Source organism: Amphiura filiformis, unplaced genomic scaffold, assembly GCF_039555335.1.
Source record: "Amphiura filiformis unplaced genomic scaffold, Afil_fr2py scaffold_75, whole genome shotgun sequence".
Lineage (NCBI taxonomy): Eukaryota > Metazoa > Echinodermata > Ophiuroidea > Amphilepidida > Amphiuridae > Amphiura > Amphiura filiformis.
The window spans coordinates 394,934-414,296 of record NW_027305539.1 but is presented as its reverse complement, the minus strand read 5'-3'; the positions used below and the strand labels follow the sequence as shown (position 1 = coordinate 414,296).

General features: G+C 36.7%; 1 protein-coding gene across 1 annotated transcript in view; it reads left to right on the top strand.

Annotated features, from left to right (window-relative positions):
* LOC140144722 (cell adhesion molecule DSCAM-like) overlaps positions 1 to 19,363 on the top strand; it is a 50,935-nt gene that overhangs the window by 30,560 nt on the left and 1,012 nt on the right. The window contains 22 exon segments of the mRNA XM_072166535.1: positions 2,543 to 2,842; positions 3,649 to 3,780; positions 4,449 to 4,622; positions 5,341 to 5,411; positions 5,883 to 6,114; positions 7,369 to 7,448; positions 7,450 to 7,516; positions 8,592 to 8,747; positions 9,069 to 9,208; positions 9,876 to 10,029; positions 10,553 to 10,670; positions 10,856 to 11,016; positions 13,297 to 13,395; positions 13,686 to 13,874; positions 14,101 to 14,397; positions 14,598 to 14,832; positions 15,072 to 15,214; positions 15,706 to 15,918; positions 16,617 to 16,769; positions 17,381 to 17,680; positions 17,887 to 18,154; positions 19,021 to 19,226. Coding sequence (XP_072022636.1) covers positions 2,543 to 2,842; positions 3,649 to 3,780; positions 4,449 to 4,622; positions 5,341 to 5,411; positions 5,883 to 6,114; positions 7,369 to 7,448; positions 7,450 to 7,516; positions 8,592 to 8,747; positions 9,069 to 9,208; positions 9,876 to 10,029; positions 10,553 to 10,670; positions 10,856 to 11,016; positions 13,297 to 13,395; positions 13,686 to 13,874; positions 14,101 to 14,397; positions 14,598 to 14,832; positions 15,072 to 15,214; positions 15,706 to 15,918; positions 16,617 to 16,769; positions 17,381 to 17,680; positions 17,887 to 18,154; positions 19,021 to 19,226 — 3,888 coding nt within the window.

The following is a 19,363-nucleotide window of genomic DNA, read 5'->3' as shown; positions in this document are numbered from 1 at the left end:
GCGATTCGCATCGCGTGACGCGGCGCAACTCTGCGCGTATGTCCAACGCAGTCAAGGCGCATTCGGTATGTTGTTAACGCCAGCAAATGTGGTGTAAACAAAACAAACATTTGCAGTCAAAATGCCACTTAGATTTTTTAATTATTTTGAATTTTGGCGCACTGAAAGCAGAGATTATAGATTCATTGGTGCAAAAAGATGCATATTTAGACCATGCACCAGATACAGCTTTTACAAGTGTGAAAGTCTTACCGTTTTAAAATTTAAGGACGTTTTGTGCATAATTTTGACATTTTTTTAATAAAACGTCGATTTCTCAGAGTTCACTTTTGACAATATTGCGCGATTTTTGTGACAAGATAACTCGAAAAATATGCAAGCAAAGGGTAAACTTTTTGCACTATCCTTTAGAGTACATCAAAGTCTAGGGAAGGTTTTTTCATTTTTTCAAAATATTTGTTTTAAACAAAAATATACACCATTATGTGCAATTTTTAGCTTAATAATGTGACAAAATGACTTTTCTCACGTTTTTTTTCAATATTTCGAAAAAAGAGACGAATTTCAAAAAAAAAAAAAAAACCTTCCCTAAGTTCATGTCTCTTCTTCATGAAAAGCTAACTGAATTTTTTTTACTCCGAACGGATTTTTTCTAAGTTGTCACAAAAAATTGGGGCAAAAAAAGTGAATTTTGTGATTTTTTCAAAAACTTGAGATTTTGAACAAATCTGACGTCACCATGGGATTCCTTGACTCATTTCCTTTCCAAAAATGTATAGTTTTATATACTTTGGACATACAATTCAGAAATAATGAAGCTCGAAAAGGTCCATGTTCTCTCCCATTACTCTGCCCTTAAGAGAGAATGTTAACAAATAACGTTTCAGCTCAAAACAATTATCTGAAACATAGTTCGGGCTTAACTTAATTTGCCTTTTTATGAAGTTTGTCCGGTAGTTTGCAGTCGTACAAAATCTAAGGAAAACTGTAAGAATGATGAGGGAAGTATAAAGGTAGTAAATCCGGGTATCTGAGACGCACAAAACAAAGACAATGAGGTCAGTGTAGGAGAGCTTATGACAAATTACCAGCACGCACTAAACGAAAGGAAACAAGAAAATTGATTATTTGTGCAAAAACATGTTCCTTCCTGAAATTCCAGGTCCTTTCCAGACAGGTCGATCCTAGGGGAACTGCCCAGTCTTTAAAGAAACATTTCCTGATTCTTATAAAAGGACGGTTGGAAAAATTAATAAAAAAATACCATTATGTGGACAGTCTGATGTTGCTCACCCTTAAAATCAAGACAATTCGCAACAACAAATATATTCATTTTGGGGTGGTAATCGGGTGGAAGCAGAGTTGGGGTGTCTTGTGTAAGTAAAGTATTGTTAGTAACTTTTTTGATAAACATTTTAAGCATCATTAGGCCTATACATGCAAAAGCTTACACTTGTGGAATAGGCTTTTAAGACGGGAGTTCATAACAATAAATAGGTTTTTAGCGTGTTCGCCGTCGGAGTGTGGAATCCTCAATTCCAAATTTGTCCGACGGCGATCCCGTTATAAAAATTTCAAAAGCCTTGTTATAGGTTAAGTACGATGTAATCTGAATGGTGGTAAATGTAATCCAGATAATATACGACACTTTATTCCCTCAAATGAGTTTATGCAATGAATGTTTTTCGCATCGTACCTTTTCGTCTAAAACAAGGGCGTCTAAAAAAAACACGATTGAAAAGTCACCGAGTGGCCTTTCGATTGGGGCTAATTTCAACGATGAATTCGTGACATTGGGTGTGACACGCAAGTGTCGACTGCAGACGACAAGTTTCAAAATTTCTGTAAAATTTAAAAAAAATTCGGAATTGTACATTTCCGTTACCATATTTGGTATTAGCATGGAAAATGCATTTCAATGAGTATAAACAAGCCTAGTATTGGTTCAGTGGTTTTTGAGATAGGTCTTGATAAGGCCGTGTAAAATTAATATTTTGGTTCTCGTCCCTCCCTCCTCAATTTCTGGGATTTGTCAGATTTTTTTTTTTTTTTAGATTTTTCAATTTTTTAGACTTTGGAATGATTTATGAAATCTTCATACATATAAATAAGTTTATTAGAGATCAAGGATCACTTCCAAGTCTTTTTGTGGTACTCTAGGGGGTTTATCCCTCATAATCTCACATTTGAAAAAAAAGGGCCTCATCGTTTCCTCGAGCACTGTTGGAGAAGACCGAAAACTACTGACAATGCTAATTTTACATTGAAAAAAAAAAAAAAAACGAGAACCAAAACATTAATTTTATACGGCCTAATTGGAAAATATCTTAAAACTTGAAATTTTTATGTTGACGTTTTTATTTCAGTATTGCTGTACTGTCCCATAGACATTCCCTTATCTAGCATTTTTCTTATCATTACGTTGATTGTGATTGTGAAGGGTCGCACCAGTGTTTTTATCATGTTAATCAGTACTATGTTGATATAGGAATAAAGGTTTGGCTTCCTGAAAATAATTTTATTATTTTAATTATTCTTACAGTTCCCGCCAGATTTCAAACACATGATCAAAACGTCACCGTTATAGCTGAAAACCAAGTAATCCTCACATGTGCAGCTACAGGACACCATCCACTGGAAATTCAATGGAGTAAAAACAGCGCCCTCTATACCCGGTTAGAAACCTCCGGGAAATTCCTGATTGAGTCGGAGATCATAGAGGGTGTGGTGAAGTCAACGCTGACGTTGTTTAGTACCACTCGTGATGATTCGGCTGTTTACAATTGTCATGCTAGGAACGAACATGGAGAGGATGATAAAGTTATACATTTGTTTGTACAAGGTAAATAGTCCTTTACTCAAAACCCTTTTAAAGGCATTTTTGTAAACCTTTACTGATATGTGATGCATATTTCATGGTCTCGGAGTCTACATATCTTATTTTTTGGCCAAGTGCCAACATTTGAAACAGGTGTTGTTGCCTGTTAGTTTGATTGAGCGGTTGCATCTCAAAATGCATACAATTTGTAAATACGCACCTCTTATAAGCACTAAGTGCAAAAGTGCAAGCAACGTAGACTTTCCTGTTCCCGGATGACCTCGCGAATGTGTTCAACGTGTTGGGGAGCCCTCGTAAAAGATGTTCAACGTGTTGGGAAGCCCTCGCAAAAGGTGTTCAACGTGTTGGGGAGCCCTCGTAAAAGATGTTCAACGTGTTGGGAAGCCCTCGTAAAAGGTGTTCAACGTGTTGGGTAGCCCTCGTAAAAGGTGTTCATTGTGTTGGGGAGAAATGTTCCGTTTCTTGCATCTGAAATCAAACAAAAAAAATTCAGTCAACATTAACTCAAATGCCTAAGTTATGATAATTATAATAACAATACTCTATGAAATGATTTTAGATGAATTTATTATGTTTATTTGTCAATGAAATATTTATTTGTCAATGAAGATAGTATTTGTTAATTTGGAATTGTTAAATCAATTCCAAATTAACAAATTGATCATTTCAAAAAAACTAGAGCAACGAATTGTATTTTGTGAGAATGTCCCGGGCCTGGAAAGTCATTCTTTTAAATAGTCATAGTTCACATATATCACATAACGCAAACCGTCATTATAGCATTCTAACTATATCTTTTCCCGTCACAGAACCTCCTGAACCACCACGTAATCTAACTGTGCTGTCTATAACAAGTCGGTCTGTCACACTTGGTTGGCGTCCTGGATTCGATGGCAATAGCCCATTGACTGGATACACTCTGGAATACAAGAATGATACGGGTAAGATAGGGTTTTGCAGATTGTCATTTGTCTATATGCAATAGATACAATACATCGTACTGTAAATAATGTAATTATCTTCGATTTAGCTACATTATAATAATATATATGAATTTGCACCTGTCACGGGAAACCTTAACGTTTGGTATATGTATTACGAATTTTGAAAGGAGATCCGAAATATGGAAAGTCTGCATTAGTTCAAATTTGTGAACAAGTCAATGTAAATATATAAATGTTTCGCGGGCGTGTGTATGGGTATATGAGTGGGGTAGGTGTGGGGGTTTTGGTGGGTATTACTTGCGTGGTTAGATAAATGTCGCGCGTATGTTGTTTTACATTTTTTATGTATTGGTTTTGCAAGAAGATCCAAAGTATGGAAAGTCTATCAAGTTTGTTTTAACAAATTTCAACACATTTAGTATCAAATTTCTTTTAAAAAAGTGTATCCTTATTTACGCCGGGGGTGTGTGTGTGGGGTGTGTGTGCGAATGGGTGTGAAAATTAAATACCAGCCTTTAATGTATTTTACATTTATTACACACTTTACGAGGCGATCCATAGCATGGAAAGTTTACATTAGTATCAAATTTGTAACAGGTAATATGTAGCATATGCTCCTGATAATAAACTTTTATCCAATACTTTGCCTTATCATTGTTCTGCAGATCCATGGCAAGGCGGTATCCCCCGTGCTCAGGTCCAAGGCAACACGTCACCTCATCAACATACCATTACCAAACTGCATCCATATTTCACCTATCACGTGCGCATCTATGCATATAACGCTATTGGCGTAAGTCTACCCAGTAGGGAGGTGTTATTCACGACTGACGAAGAAGGTAAGTGGTTGCTACGAAACGTTCGAAAGTTTACAGGCATTATGGTGGATTGTAATAAATTAAGGTGGTTTTCCTTCTGTCAGCTACTTTCGATTATAAATACGCACGTGACCCATGGGTACGACATACCAAAAACAGCAAGCGTGACCAAAATCCTCATACCATTGAAAAGGATAGGAACCTTTAGATAAATATCATTAAATTTAAGTATTAATTGAATAGAAAAATTATTACACATGGGGGGATTCCAAATTTGTTATCAAAGACAACATTTGAAAGTATATGCCGATGGAAAAAATATTTATTGACGGAAACGTTTACAATATAATCATAAAGTTGAACAAAATAGACAATTTTGCTGCATAGTCTCGCGTTGTTTACCGCCTTTGCACTCAAATGTACAGGAAGCCCACCCGCTATGTAGAAGGTCACTTCAAGACTTACTTTCTACAAGCTGTTATGGCAGCGCGGATGTGGTCACGTGCGTATTTATAAATACGTATTTATAAATCGTAGTCGAAGCATACTGTCTGTTATGAAAGGTTATATCAATTTTATAACCTCATAATAAATTCATTGCTGATCTGTATCATATGACGTTTCATACCAATATACATAATAAAACATTAATAAAAATAAAAACATTAATAAAACATTAACATATTACTTGGTGTCTTATCCATACCATGTGCGTTGTCGCCCTTTTCCAACAATACAGCACCATCTGGGATTCCACTTAACATTGAAATAGAAGTACTGAGTTCTCAAGATATTCAAGTGACATGGCGTGTAAGTATTTAACATTTTGCCACAACTTCTAACCCTATAGTGTCGGCATTTATGGTATAGATTATTCTCTGTGAAATCGAAAAGCGCTTTTGTTAACTGTGGATAGCATCAGACAAGTGGCGGCAATCTGTTGAAAAGTTTATGGTGATTTATCCCAAAAGTAGGGTCACAGGTCCACATGTCCTCCTCCAGGATTGCCGCCCATGTCATCAGGACCGGTTCGTTTCCGTCATGTGCAGTCTTGACGTACATCATTTCTACACTTAGATTGTAAACATCTCGGTGACGGATTGGTATATATATAATAAAAGCAGATGGTGTTCAAACCGTAGAAAGAAGTACATTAAAGAAACATGTACCAAGATATAACACATGTCATTTTAACTACCTTTTAACTCTAAAATATGATTATATCTTCACTTCATACCATTTTATATTAATACCATGCTTTTTGTTACTCCAAACTTCCAGCAACCAAGAGCAGACCTTCAGAATGGGATACTTCTTGGCTACCAAATACAATACCGCGATGAGGCCTCCCCATTCCAGCCAATATCCATTCCAGTAGAGACAGGGTACATTGAGACCTATACATTACAGCACCTCAAGAAATTCACTAAATATACTATTCAGATGTTGGCATATAATCGAGTTGGTACTGGTCCGTGGTCTGCGGAATATGAGGCACAAACATTCGAAGATGGTAAGATAATTATAGTTATTGAAGTTCTAAGACTTTATTGATGTATTCATCGTTTAATGCTTTGTGTGCTAGCTATAGATTTCAACATAAAAAGTTTTTGAGATATTTTCTCAAAATATCAAGACCTATCTAAAGAATCACTGAACCAATATTAGGCTTGTTTGTACTCATTTTAATGCATTTTTCAAGCAGATTCCAAATATGGTCATGACATTTGAATTTTCAACAAAAATTTAGAGAAAAACTAGCACCGTATTGTAACGTGGTGACAAAAACTATGAACATGTTGCATCAGAATCTACCGAAAAAACCATTAGTATTATTAATAAATTTGGCTGAGAAGAAACGTATTTGAATGACACATTACAATGTCACTATTACCTTTGTTCTCGTTATATTTTGCGCTCAATTAGCACCACTGTTTTTTGATGTGATCATTCATTAATTTGTTCAATTCTGGACCTGAATAATACCAACAGCTATCACACTAACAAATAATATGCACATATTGTTGGCAGCAAAGTTAAACATAGATTCACGTTTCTACATCAAATTATTCATCTTTTTCTGCTTTTTTATGGTAAATTCAGTTCTATAAACTGTACATTTGTGTGTAAATTGAGGGCGCTTTATATATATATTTTAAATTTAAATTAGCCAATTAATATGAGTTATACATAACATCTCATAATAAAAAGTCATTTGTTAGTCTGTTTGCGGATGTTCTAATACCATTTTACCTCTTGTAAAGATGCAAACAAAATTTAAGATAAATAGCGCCATCATTGTTCAACTTTTCTTTAAAATGACTCGGTTTTACATGCCATCAAACAACCGTGGCATCATTATATTAAACATATCTGCTCAAATAAAATTCGAATTCAGAGCTGCCGTTCAAGTAAATACACTTTCTAGTTGGTATTTACAATGCAAATTTGATCAATGTCGTTGAAAAAAAAAGAACAATATTTTTAAAGGTACAATGTCCCCGCACAGGCAGGTATGTCCAGAGATTTTTCCTCTGGTCTATCTGCCCATTTGTATGTTATGTTTCCATTGTCATTCCATGTAAAATTGTGCTAGTGTGCGATGCGTGGCTATTTACCCTGTATTTTGTTAGCAAGTTAAACATTAGGTTACACTTCTTCGTAACTTACACCAAAATAACTGTCACCTTTATCTATAATTCATAATCCAATGCTATCGATACCAACCAACATCATAATGTCATTATTTACCTCACTATGCTCACAGTACCAGGTGAAGCCCCGCAATCTGTCAGTGTACGGCCCATTGGGTCCACCGGAATAGCCGTGGCCTGGTCACCGCCTTCCCCCCGAGTCACTCAACGGGATACTTAAAGGGTATAGACTGTATTACAAAGTCATCAGAGAAAACGAAGGTGAGGTTTTGAATTATTGAGGCTATCTACACGGGACATTGGATCTGAATTGATGCGCATCTCCTGAATCAAGATTAATTTGGATTGTTGTAGTATGCAGGCTTGTCAAGATCAGTACAGGAGTAGAGTACCAGATATGGAACACGAGTATTACGTAATAACATCCTCCTAGTACAATGGCCGCGCTGTATTAATTTCATTATCTCCATATGTGGTTAGTCATGTGTTCAGTATACGCTATATCATTTACTATGGGAGATAACCATCTGGTTTGTTTCATTTGAAAAGGCAACGGCAGATATTCTAAAGCTTTATCCAAATCCAAAAGGAGAACAAACTCTAGTCATGTCGATACTGGCCGTTGCAATTCTAATAGAAGTGTGATTTCTAATGTGTACAATTCCCCATTTATACTTGCACATGTACCTGTACAGTTAAGGTCAAAGGCCATACTTTCCACATTGGCGTTGTGTCTAGGACTGTGGATCCAGTTATAACCTTAGTTGCAAAGCAGACCACATCATCTCGCACCAATGCGCATTGTTTGAATCTGATGTGCCATGTGAATAACCCACCAAAATAAACCGCCAGAATGACGAACATGAAGTATATTGCATTAGTAGTTCTTACAAGTTTTATTAAGAAAAGTTCTTTACTATTCTTTTGAAGAGTCTTCCTTTATACTTTTAATACTCTCACTATCAAAATATCACAGGCGATGTCATTTATTATAAAATCATAAAGGAAACCCGGGGGATAGAATTTGAAGTGAGATATTGTTTAAAGATTCATGATATTTCGTCAAGTAAAGGTGTGAGATAATGGCTAAAGTGTGGGCATTAATTACACCCATAAGCGATGTAGAAAAATAATGTATGGTGCTCTCACATCAAATTGGTTACATGTACAAATTTAAAATTTTAACATTTTTTCAAGATAATACGTATTGAAGTTCTTGAAAACACCGGACTAGAAAGTAAGATTTGGTTCTATACATCCTTTGAAAAGGCACTTTGTGATATAAAAAGGGATTTTGTTATAACTTTGATTATTTTAATGGATTAACCTGTTTCAGTTGAAGATGAAGCCCAAGTGTTAGCAACCACAGATCTATCAGCAAGACTCCACAACTTGCAGAAATATACTAATTATAGCGTCTCAGTTGTTGCGTACACGCGAGTTGGAGAGGGTGTGAGAAGTCAAGATATCTATATCAGAACGGAACAAGATGGTAAGAATATTAGGACTGAAGTAAAAACCCAGTATCAATAAAAAAAATTTCGAAACAGATACTGCCTTCTTTTTGGCATACAATAATACAGCCAGTTTTCCTGATTGTACCAATATTTTTCCTTGATGTTCCTTTGCATTCCTTTCGATACTCTTTGTGGATTGGCATTCAATGCCTAATACAGCATCAGGAACAACCAGGACAAAACTCATGACAAATAAGGAAATCAGTTTTTAGAATCCTTTTATTGCCAAACATGGTTTTCCTTGTAATAAGTGCAATATAAAGATAACAAAAACCTCATGTTTTTTCTTTATGTAGTTCCCAGTTCGCCATCAAACATCAAAGCTTATGCAGCCGCACCTTCAAGCATCATGGTGTCATGGCGACCGCCATTGGCTGCGAATGGTATTCTTACCAACTATTTCCTGTATACACAATACAGAGACTCGGGGAATGAGGTAAGTTTGATCATTGTTAAGCATTTTATGCTTATGGTAGAACAAAACTCGAGAAAACACGAGAAATTAAGTTATAGCGCCAACTTTTAGACGGATTTTATCATCTTTGATTTAACATAATAGAGACTATTTAGACCATCAAACAATGGGTTATTCCAATTAAAATCCACACTACCCCTGTAAAATATTTAGCTAATGTCTTCCACAGAGGGAGTATGAGGTTTGAATACAATATAAAATGTGGGTAACTTCCATTTGAAATACTCTCACCAGTTGTGGAAGATATAGGTAAAGCCAATTAAGCCATAATGCAGGGGGAGTATGGGTTTTAAATGACCAGTTACATTTGAAAAAATACTCCCCCTGTGGAAGATATTTCCAAAATTTTCCACAGAGGTAGTGTGGATTTCCACTGGAATAGCCCAATGAAACTGAACGGATGAAAAATAAATCGGAACAATCAGGGCTTTTCTATTGCTTAGATTGAAAATGGACATAAAGAAATAAAAGAAAAAGTCCTTAGGGCGCCAAAATAACGTTTTGACTTTGTGCCACCCATTCAATGTTGTTATTTGTCATAGTTTTTTTTTATCATACTTGCTTAAGCTTAAATAAAATCAACATCCCAATTTGCTGAAAACATACTTACATTGTACTGATTTTGTAGGTAACACACGAGGTGCAAGTGTCACCGGATATGACGTCTCACTTACTGGAGGAACTACACACAAACTACGAATATAACTTCTGGGTTCGTGCAGCCACAGTGATAGGCAAGGGTGATAGAAGTCGAACTGTAACTGAAATACCGACAATAAGAGGTGTGTAGAGAAGAAAAAAATATGCTTCAAAATATATTTTGTAATTTTTTAATGATATCCGGAATATATTTTAATACTGTTTTGAGATATTTTCACAAATTATCACGATCTATCTTGAGAACCACTGAACCAATAATAGTCTTGTTTGTACTCAGTTTAATGCATTTTTCATGCTGATTCCAAATATGGTCATGAAAATTTACAATTCTGAAATTTTTGAATCGTGATTTTTTTTAAAATTCTATCGTCTGCAGTCGACACCCGCGTGGATAGAGTAAGTACGACACGGTACGTCTTCCAGATCAACATTACTTGACTGCAATGAAGAAAATTAGGATTTTTCGTATCTCCAAAGTCATTATTGTCTATGAGCTGCCCTAGATGATTTGATTAATTATGAAGATTAAAATTGTATGATAAATAACAAAGCAACATTTTTAGCCTTAAACTATCCTAGTGTTTTTCGTACGATATCGCTTAAGGTCCCTTAGCAATAATTAACTACTCCTGTTCTCTATCGCAGTTCCCGCCAGAATTCTGTCTTTTTCTCAAACATTGGTTGCTACGTGGAAGGATGACGTCATCGTTGATTGCTTGTCGGTCGGCACACCTGAACCCAAAGTAGAGTGGAGGAGAGATGGGTAAGCAACAACAAACAATCGAATTAATCAAGTTCTATGTTGTTGTATGTGCGCTGAGACGAAAAATTAACAACATACGGTATTCAATACAAAAATACCCCAAATACCTCGTAGGCCTACAATCAATTAAATTCTCAATAATCAAGAGATTATGTACATATTTTTGTTTTTGTAACCTTTTTCAGGTCATCCGAAGTATTAGAATCACAGGGCGACATAAGCATCCTACCAAATGGTTCTCTGGTTATAAGAAACTTGGAGCCATCAGACGCAGGGAATTACTCTTGTCGCGCAATCAATACCTGGGGATCACCAGATGAGATTACCATAACACTCCACGTACTTGGTAAGCATTTTAAAAGTGATAATTTACAATAAAAATAGGTAAATAAACCATACATTGCAACAACATATGTACTCATATTTGGAGAGTTTGCGAAATGTAGTTTACTTCGCCATTTTAAAGATTATGAAAACCCATGCATTGAATGAATAATGAATGAAGTTGAAGCAAATTTTAAACGGCATATCTTAAACTCTCCAATTACACCAGCCAACCCCATTAAGCTGTAAAACATGTAAATAATCATGTGGCTGTTCTACACCATCATGATATTGTTTCTGTACCCTGGGATACTGTACTCTGAAGATAGAATGACCATCATCCCATATTTATTACCACGCGATACTATACCTACAATCTTGGAAAAAAGTCTTGGAACACTTTCGTGTAAAGAACGGAAAACTTCCACCCCCTCTCCCTCGTTCAATGTTGAGAAATGCCAATATCTTCAGCAGTTTTCCAATGTGTTCCAACATTCATTAGAGAATGAATTTGGAGAAAACCTTCTGATAATTACAAACACTCGCTAAGCAGCAAGACCTTCCCTCTAAGCTTTTAATCCGATAAGCTGATTATCTATTTGTTTTCATGAATTGGAAGACATTCTTTGATGTATTACTGAGCTCAATCATCTGAAATTACTGGAGCGTGAGCCACCCAGGCTGGTGGCTCAGCATAGTATTTTATTAACAGAAGGTTTTCTCCAAATTCGTTTCCTAATGATTGATTGAGAGGGAGAGGGGAAGGGTACATCATTGTTGTAGATACCATGTTTGTTGCAAACCGCATTTCCATGATCATAACAAATTCTGCACGGGATTTCGATAAAGTGTGCCAAGTGTCCCAAGCACTTACCGTATTTCCAAGATTGTAGGTAGTGCTTACACAGTACGTCGTATAAATGACACGCAAAGACAAAGTAGTTTATAAGTTTCCATAGTCCGCCTTGCTATTAAATAAGGAATTGATTTGATAACTGATTTTCATACAACTTCATCTCTCTAAATGTAAAAGAGTGAAAAACTCACTCCCAAAAGAGTGATTCACTTATAAGACCACTCAAAAGGAGTGAAATGTGTTTTTAACTTTAGAACCATTCAAAATGTGTGAAAACCACTCTTTAAGAGTGAATTTTAACTCTTTCAAGGAGTTAAATGAAGGACAACTCTAAAATGTGTTGTCCTTCATTTAACTCCTTGAACGAGTTGAAATTAACTCTTTTAGAGTGCTTTTTACTTTTTTTTGAGTGGTTGTGAAGTTTAAAAAACACATTTCACTCATTTTGAGTGGTTTCTAAGTGAATCACTCTTTGAGGAGTGAGTTTTTCATGAACATTAATGGTTTATTGCTTATCATCAAAGTCACCTAAAATGTACTATAGCGACCTGCATTGGTAGTAAATTATCAATATGAATTTTACTTCAACTTGCATGTTTCAATATAAACAATGTACTTGCATGCAAAATCGAGTAATTGTTCATGGTAATTTCCCATTTATTTGCATCATTCATCGACCAGTTAATCGTCTAAATGGTTGTAAGTACATATATCAGCAACGATGTTGTCAAGAAAGAAGCTGTTATTTTGTTGTATTATGTGTGATTTGACTCTCGTCTGCTTCAAGTCGTTCAGTCTACCTTTAAGAACTCCATTTCCTCTCACTCGTCATTGTTCGGACCACCAAGCTTCAAAATACTTGTCCAACTAGCCTTTCTTTTGCTTACGTGTCTAACTAGCGTTTCTTTTGTCTTGAAAGTCAGTTTGACTGGTCTAGACGAAAGAAACTCTAGTCGTTGGTAATCATATCTCTTCGAATCGACAAGTTGTGTAGAACAATCTGTTATAGAAATGACAAAATCCAATGACTCTAAGTAAATACGTTCTATATGTACTTTCGCTTAGCTAGAGACCAGACTATGTCAGTTTTTGTGCAGCAGTTGTGTTATTACTTGTTTTGCTCCATAAACACCTACTTGGCTATTTCAGATTTTCTTGCTAACCTCATCTTCTGCGATGTTCTCTACGTTTCCGTGCTAAATATTTGCTAGCTGCAATTTAGTAGAGATTGTTATTTAAAAGTATCTTAAAAGATACTTTTAAATAACAATCTCTACTATTGGCACGGTTGGGGGCGTTTCAAACGCGATACACCGTCGCATATACAATTATACCCAGTCAATATGATCATCGTTTGTGACAGTGGCTGAGTGAGATACCATTCTTTATATTTTTTCAACAATATTGTTACCTTTTACTAAAAATGACAATTTTGTTTTGATGCAGCACCACCATACCCGCCATTGGTAAGCATATCTTCTACAACCAAAGATGCCATACAGCTCACTTGGAGATCGGCAGGGAATGGTGGTAGTCAAATCCTTGGTAAGTTTAGTAAAATTACTTACTAGAAATATTCCAAAGTTGTTTTTAAATTTGTGGTGGCTCCAAAAAGAGCTGATGACTGTTGGTAATTGTGGGGTTGATCCATAGGTTTGCACACGAGCGGTGCTGCTCCCAGTCGTTGTTACTGCTACAGGGTAATTAGGCCTATTATATATTAAAATATGTAAACTAATAAGAATACATTTAAAAAACGAAATATATTGCATAAGTTATCTATTCTACTGATTAATATTTTTCTAATTATTTTGGTCTTATCGTTTTTTATATAGGCTACGAAATTTCATACAAGCGAGAACATGAAGAAGATTGGACGCGCGTAAAGTTAAACTCGACGGTACGCAGCTATCGCATCACAGATTTGCTGTGTGGAACACCATACAGAATCTATGTCAACGCACGGAATAGAATGGGGTTAGGCAAACCCAGTGAACAAATTGCGACGGGAACCAGCGGAGAAGGTGAGCAGGGCAAAATAAAATTTGGGTAATACAGGCTTAGGTAATGTTATTCTAATTGTAATGATTTCGGTAAACAAATTACAACTTGGATTTGGGTGTCATTATAAATTTCAATTCATAGGAAAACTGAAAATTCTAGAAGAAAAGGTGTTACTGTTTCATATAAACACGCCCCCAATGTTCTAATTTAGTTAATAATCATACATATTTCTACATTGTATTGCAGTACCCATAACACCATCAACGGATACAATTGTGCCTTATACCAACATATCTAGTGTTACCCTGGTGTTATCCAGCTGGGATCCCGCCGGCTGCCCTATTGAATCTTATAGCGTACAATACAAAAATTTTGGTGCCAACCAGTGGTTATCGTCTGCGCATAATATACCGGGGAAGAGTAACCTATATACTGTGGAAAGATTGCATCCTCTGTCTTGGTATGTGTTTCGGGTGACAGCTGTGAATAGTGCAGGGCCTAGTTGGTATGAGTTTCAGGTGTCTACAACGGCTTATGATGGAGGTATGAAAACTATGATAAACTTTGACTATTAATTTTACTAAAACAACATAGAAATTAAATTTTACAATTATTTTATTAATTATAATTAATGTAACTAATATAATAATTTCATTAATTCACTCCAGCCAGTGAAAAAATGTGTTTATTCTAACAGTACAATGTCTATATAAAGTGTTTCTTACCATCATTATTGCTCACAGGAACAGCGCCACCACTGATGGTTGACAATGGTGAACAACGTGGTCAGATGAGTGCGCCATTTTACCAAGATCCGCGGGTCTTTGGCCCAGCTCTTGGTTTTATTACTCTCATGGTTATCCTACTATTCCTAGCTCTGTTTCTACATAGCAGCAGGAAAGAACGGAAAGTGGTCTTGAAAAAGTCTATCGGGTTGACAAATGGACAGGTCATTGAAAATAACAACTTTCCAACAAAGTAAGTAGCAACCTATCACTACAATCCATAATGTTCTCACTCTCGATGACACAGGCCATTAACCCCCAATTCACCAAAGAGATCTTTAAAGTTGAACTCAAGTTGTGGGGAATGAGTTTTTGTACCCAACACCTTCAGAGGTCATTCTATAAATGCACATCATTTTGGGGTTAAAGAACCGTGTACTTATACTTGTACACTTATTTTGGTGGTTTTATTTTCTCCCGCTCTTCTCATAGCCATCACAGACCATTACCAACCATTGGAGGTACGAGTATGGAGCGAGAACCATTTCTACGAGCCATTAATCAACCTCGCCTTAACAATGCTAATGGTGCTGCACCAGGTCATAGACCTTGGATGTTTAACCAGAATGAAGCAGGTTGGTATACTACAATATGAAATTGCTAAAAAGTAATATATTGATTCTTGTCCTTCGGAGTGGATACTGACATAATTATAGCCATGATACCGTAGCTGAAGGCATGTTAGTAAAGCCTTTTGCAAATCGGTCTGAATACCGGGTCTAAATATCGGAATTTTATCTGCCTATGCAACCTTATCTCCCAACTAAACTGCTGTATATAGTCAGTTTACAAATGATCTTAAACTGATCATATACGGTAGTTTAAGATATCGTAAAATTGCGCCCTCTATTGATTTACCATAGCTTAACTATGGGGTTCAATGTTACATAAAGATTACTCTTGCTTTCTTGCCCTGCCCTGTGGGCCCTTATATTGGGGTTCCTCTTGGAGTGTTTAGTCGTCGTATGGAAGTGGCCTTGATCTATTTTGTTGATACTGGGCCCATAATCAATAAACAAAAACAATGGCTAAAAGTATGTACTAATGTACATTTCACCTATTGCAGAAACCGACTTGCTTACCGGAGCCATTGGAGGTTCTTCGGGATATTCAACAGTTCACGATGCTTTAGAGCCAGAACCAGCTGTAATGAGTTCATTCCGATCAGGTGTGGAGGGAGGCGGTGCTATAGGTAGAATGGATACTGCCAGAGCTGGGCAGGGCAGAAGAAGGTTTTATGATCTACCCCCTCAAGATAGCACCAGTACTCTGAATCCTGGTAGGTGTGAACTTGACACTTGTAATACTCTTTTGTATTGGATATACAATGGTGTAGGTAACTGGTAGTGGATCTACCTCATCATTGTTTTCATAGGAAATCAACCCTTCATGGAATTGTATATCCCTTTGATATATATCTTGAGATACAGATAGAGAATAATATGATATGTATAATGTGTTCATGCGATCCAGAAAGACAGAAGGCCGAATATTCCTTTTACACGCAGGAATGCACAATTAATACTGGTTTATAGTTAAACAAAAGGAACAAGAAAGTACAGGATGATGATTAGACAATACCCTTGTACATAATACATGAATCACTAACAATAAAGATTAGTATCATATCACAACAGACAATATTGCATACTTACCATAAAGTTTTTGCTGCTGATCAGCTTTGTTCAACTTTGAATCCCAGACGGCTCTCAGATGTAATATCCATATGGCATATCCGTTGCGTACAACATCCTTCACAGATGAAAGGAACACTTTCCACTTTGTTGCATTTCGTTTCATAAACGATACTTCAGCATGTCGAATGAAGACTAATATTCTTATTCCTTTTCACATTACACCGCCGTGCGGTAGATTGACAGTTTTGCCTACCGACGGTGAGTTAAAGTATCTTGCTTTAAAATACAACTATTACATTGAATCATCATTATTATAATTTCAATTTTATTTCATTTCTAGAACGATGGGATAATCACGACTACGCATGTCTAGAGGACTTCCGCGTCCCACCACGTGATATACCACCAAGTACAACCCGACCACCAATGAACAATTACGTGTCTGGAGCAGCAGGATCCTCACCTTATAAATTCAAGTCATTGCCTCATCAAGGTACGAACACCCCCACATACATAGGTGGCACATAACATAAATAGTCACTCGATAGTCGTTTCACTAGTTACTAAATGCTGAATATTATTTAGCCAAAATTGTTTTATTTTTTTTAGGTGGCACATACACACTTAGATAATTGCATACACACCCCTACTCACCCCACATACATATGGGATACCTGAAAATGAGATGGGGTGTGTTAATGTGTGTAAGTAACATACACCCCTTTTGCACACCTCCTTGCAGGGCCCTGAAACCCCCTTGTGGGGTTCTAATGTCCTTGTCCTACACCCCAACACAGCCCTTAATACATACTCTCATAAGTTATACACCATACCACTAACCACCCATTGGAAGTTTTGATCAACAATTCTACCATAATACTTGCAAAACGTGTTAAAAGAACATACTTTTGTATCTGTAACCAAAATATCCAATTCTAAGCCTCCCAACGTATACAAACAACATACCCGTGCATAACAATTCTTTAGAAAATCTAATTGTGTACTAAAATATTATTACGTTAAAATGCCTATTTATTGTCTATACTAAATATTGGTGTCTTTCTTTACATTATGAATATTTTCTTTGTACATTGATATCACCAGGTTGGAAGAGAACTAGTGTAGCCTCAGTATGTACTGACGAAGAACTCGCCCACGCCTATGAAAACGCCCGACGTAGAGCTGGCGCCACACCTCGTCGGGTTGCCAGTTTCCAAGATTCACTACAATACTCCGGATCTGATGATTACCGTAAATACTCTGCGTCAGATGAATACCGTAGCACCAGTGATTTGGAGGCTGGGATACAACGGTTTACCGCTTCACCGCCGATGCCTACTGTACATGAAAGCAGTGCTGATAATTTAATGCAGATATCGGGCACTCAAACATTCCCTAAACAAGGTATGGAAATTTCAATTTGGTATTCCATCTTGTAGACCGATGGTTGTGTTTTGAATCCACCCCAGATAATTATCGCTATTTTGAAGTTAGAACTGTACCTATAACTGTTCTATGTCCATTTTAGATATAATGTTTCATAAATTGCTACAATCTAAACGTGTGTGTTTTAATATGGTGATTATGTACTTCCCTTTTTGTATCCGCAGGGGCTCGACCAAGGCTTCCAGCACAAAAACCCAATCCAGGACTACAACACGCACACATCATGAGTGCAAAAAGTCAGCCGTCGCTAGAGAACGACGGGGACTATAGCATCACATTAGAACGTGAACAGGAACTTATGGGAGTTAAACAGATGCATCAGCCATCTACTAATCCAAGAGTCAAACCAGTACGGAGGGGCCCGAGGAAGGGGTATATAGGAGGGAAACCTGTTGTCAGAGCTGCTAGAGGCCCTAAAAGGAGACTACGAACGTAAGTCGGTGGCTTATTACTAGAATATAGCTCATATCCCTCGGCTCTTCTGGATAATGGTATTCATAAGAACAATTTTTGCATTTATACCGCCATACAAATGGAGGTGGGTCTTTGTTGCGCTGAGTCCTCGAGGTGCCTGTGAGGCTTTACGTGGATGATACCTTTTCGTTTCCAATGTACGTTTTGCTGTACATTATAAAAAATCTGGAATATCAAGATAGCTATAGAATATTAACGTTTGATGTATTCTTTCAATTAGAATCTTCTAAGTCATTCCCATTTAAAAGCAGCAACTTGGTACATGTAACACCACTCTTAAATGAAAACCTGAAAGATTTTGACAATAGTTACAAGGACAATTACATGATTATAACCACATTGTCAAAGAAAATACGGGGACTGTAAGATCTATAATGTAACACACGAGTGGCATGTAAATTGTAGTAATTTTAAAGAAAAATTGAACAATGATGGCGCTATTTATCTCTTGTTTGCATCTTTGTTTGCAAGTGGTAAACACTTGGCATTAGTACATCAGAATAAAGACTAACAAGTGGCAAATTTGTGGCAAGTGGCAAGCCAAGGCACGGTCAATACAAATACTTCCAGCTACATGTCCCTGAAACATTAGACGTCACGATACTTAATGAGCAATACACAGGTCCCGGGTTCAAACATCTCTAAATTCCACCCACTGATTTACTCCCATCACGTCCTTACCTAAACCACGCAAATCAGACCACTTCGCAAATAATGAATATTATATTGCCTAATCAAAACCTTTCATCTGAATATTAAGGCATCTGAAGTTACAATGAAGATTATTTCAAATCAAATTTTATAATCGGTTCTTCTTGTTACAGTTACGATCCCAGAAGTCGAAGTTCACCGGATCATAGCGACGGTGAAGACTATGCTGAGACTTATTCACGTCATCCAACCACGAGTGCCTCGGAAGGATATCTGTCACTCCCCTATAATGGACATAGAGGTGGAACACAAAGTTGTTACACAGACACTGATGAACCAATGTATAATTATGACTACGGGAAAAGTCGTGCTACGAAAGGTAAGAAGAATTGTCAAAAGTCCTCCGATCCCTGATGTCCTAAAATTAATAACGCTTTATACCCAAAACAAAACAAAATAAAACAAAAATGAGCAAGCCTCCATAGTGGAGGTTTCTAGATTAATTGGATAGTCATA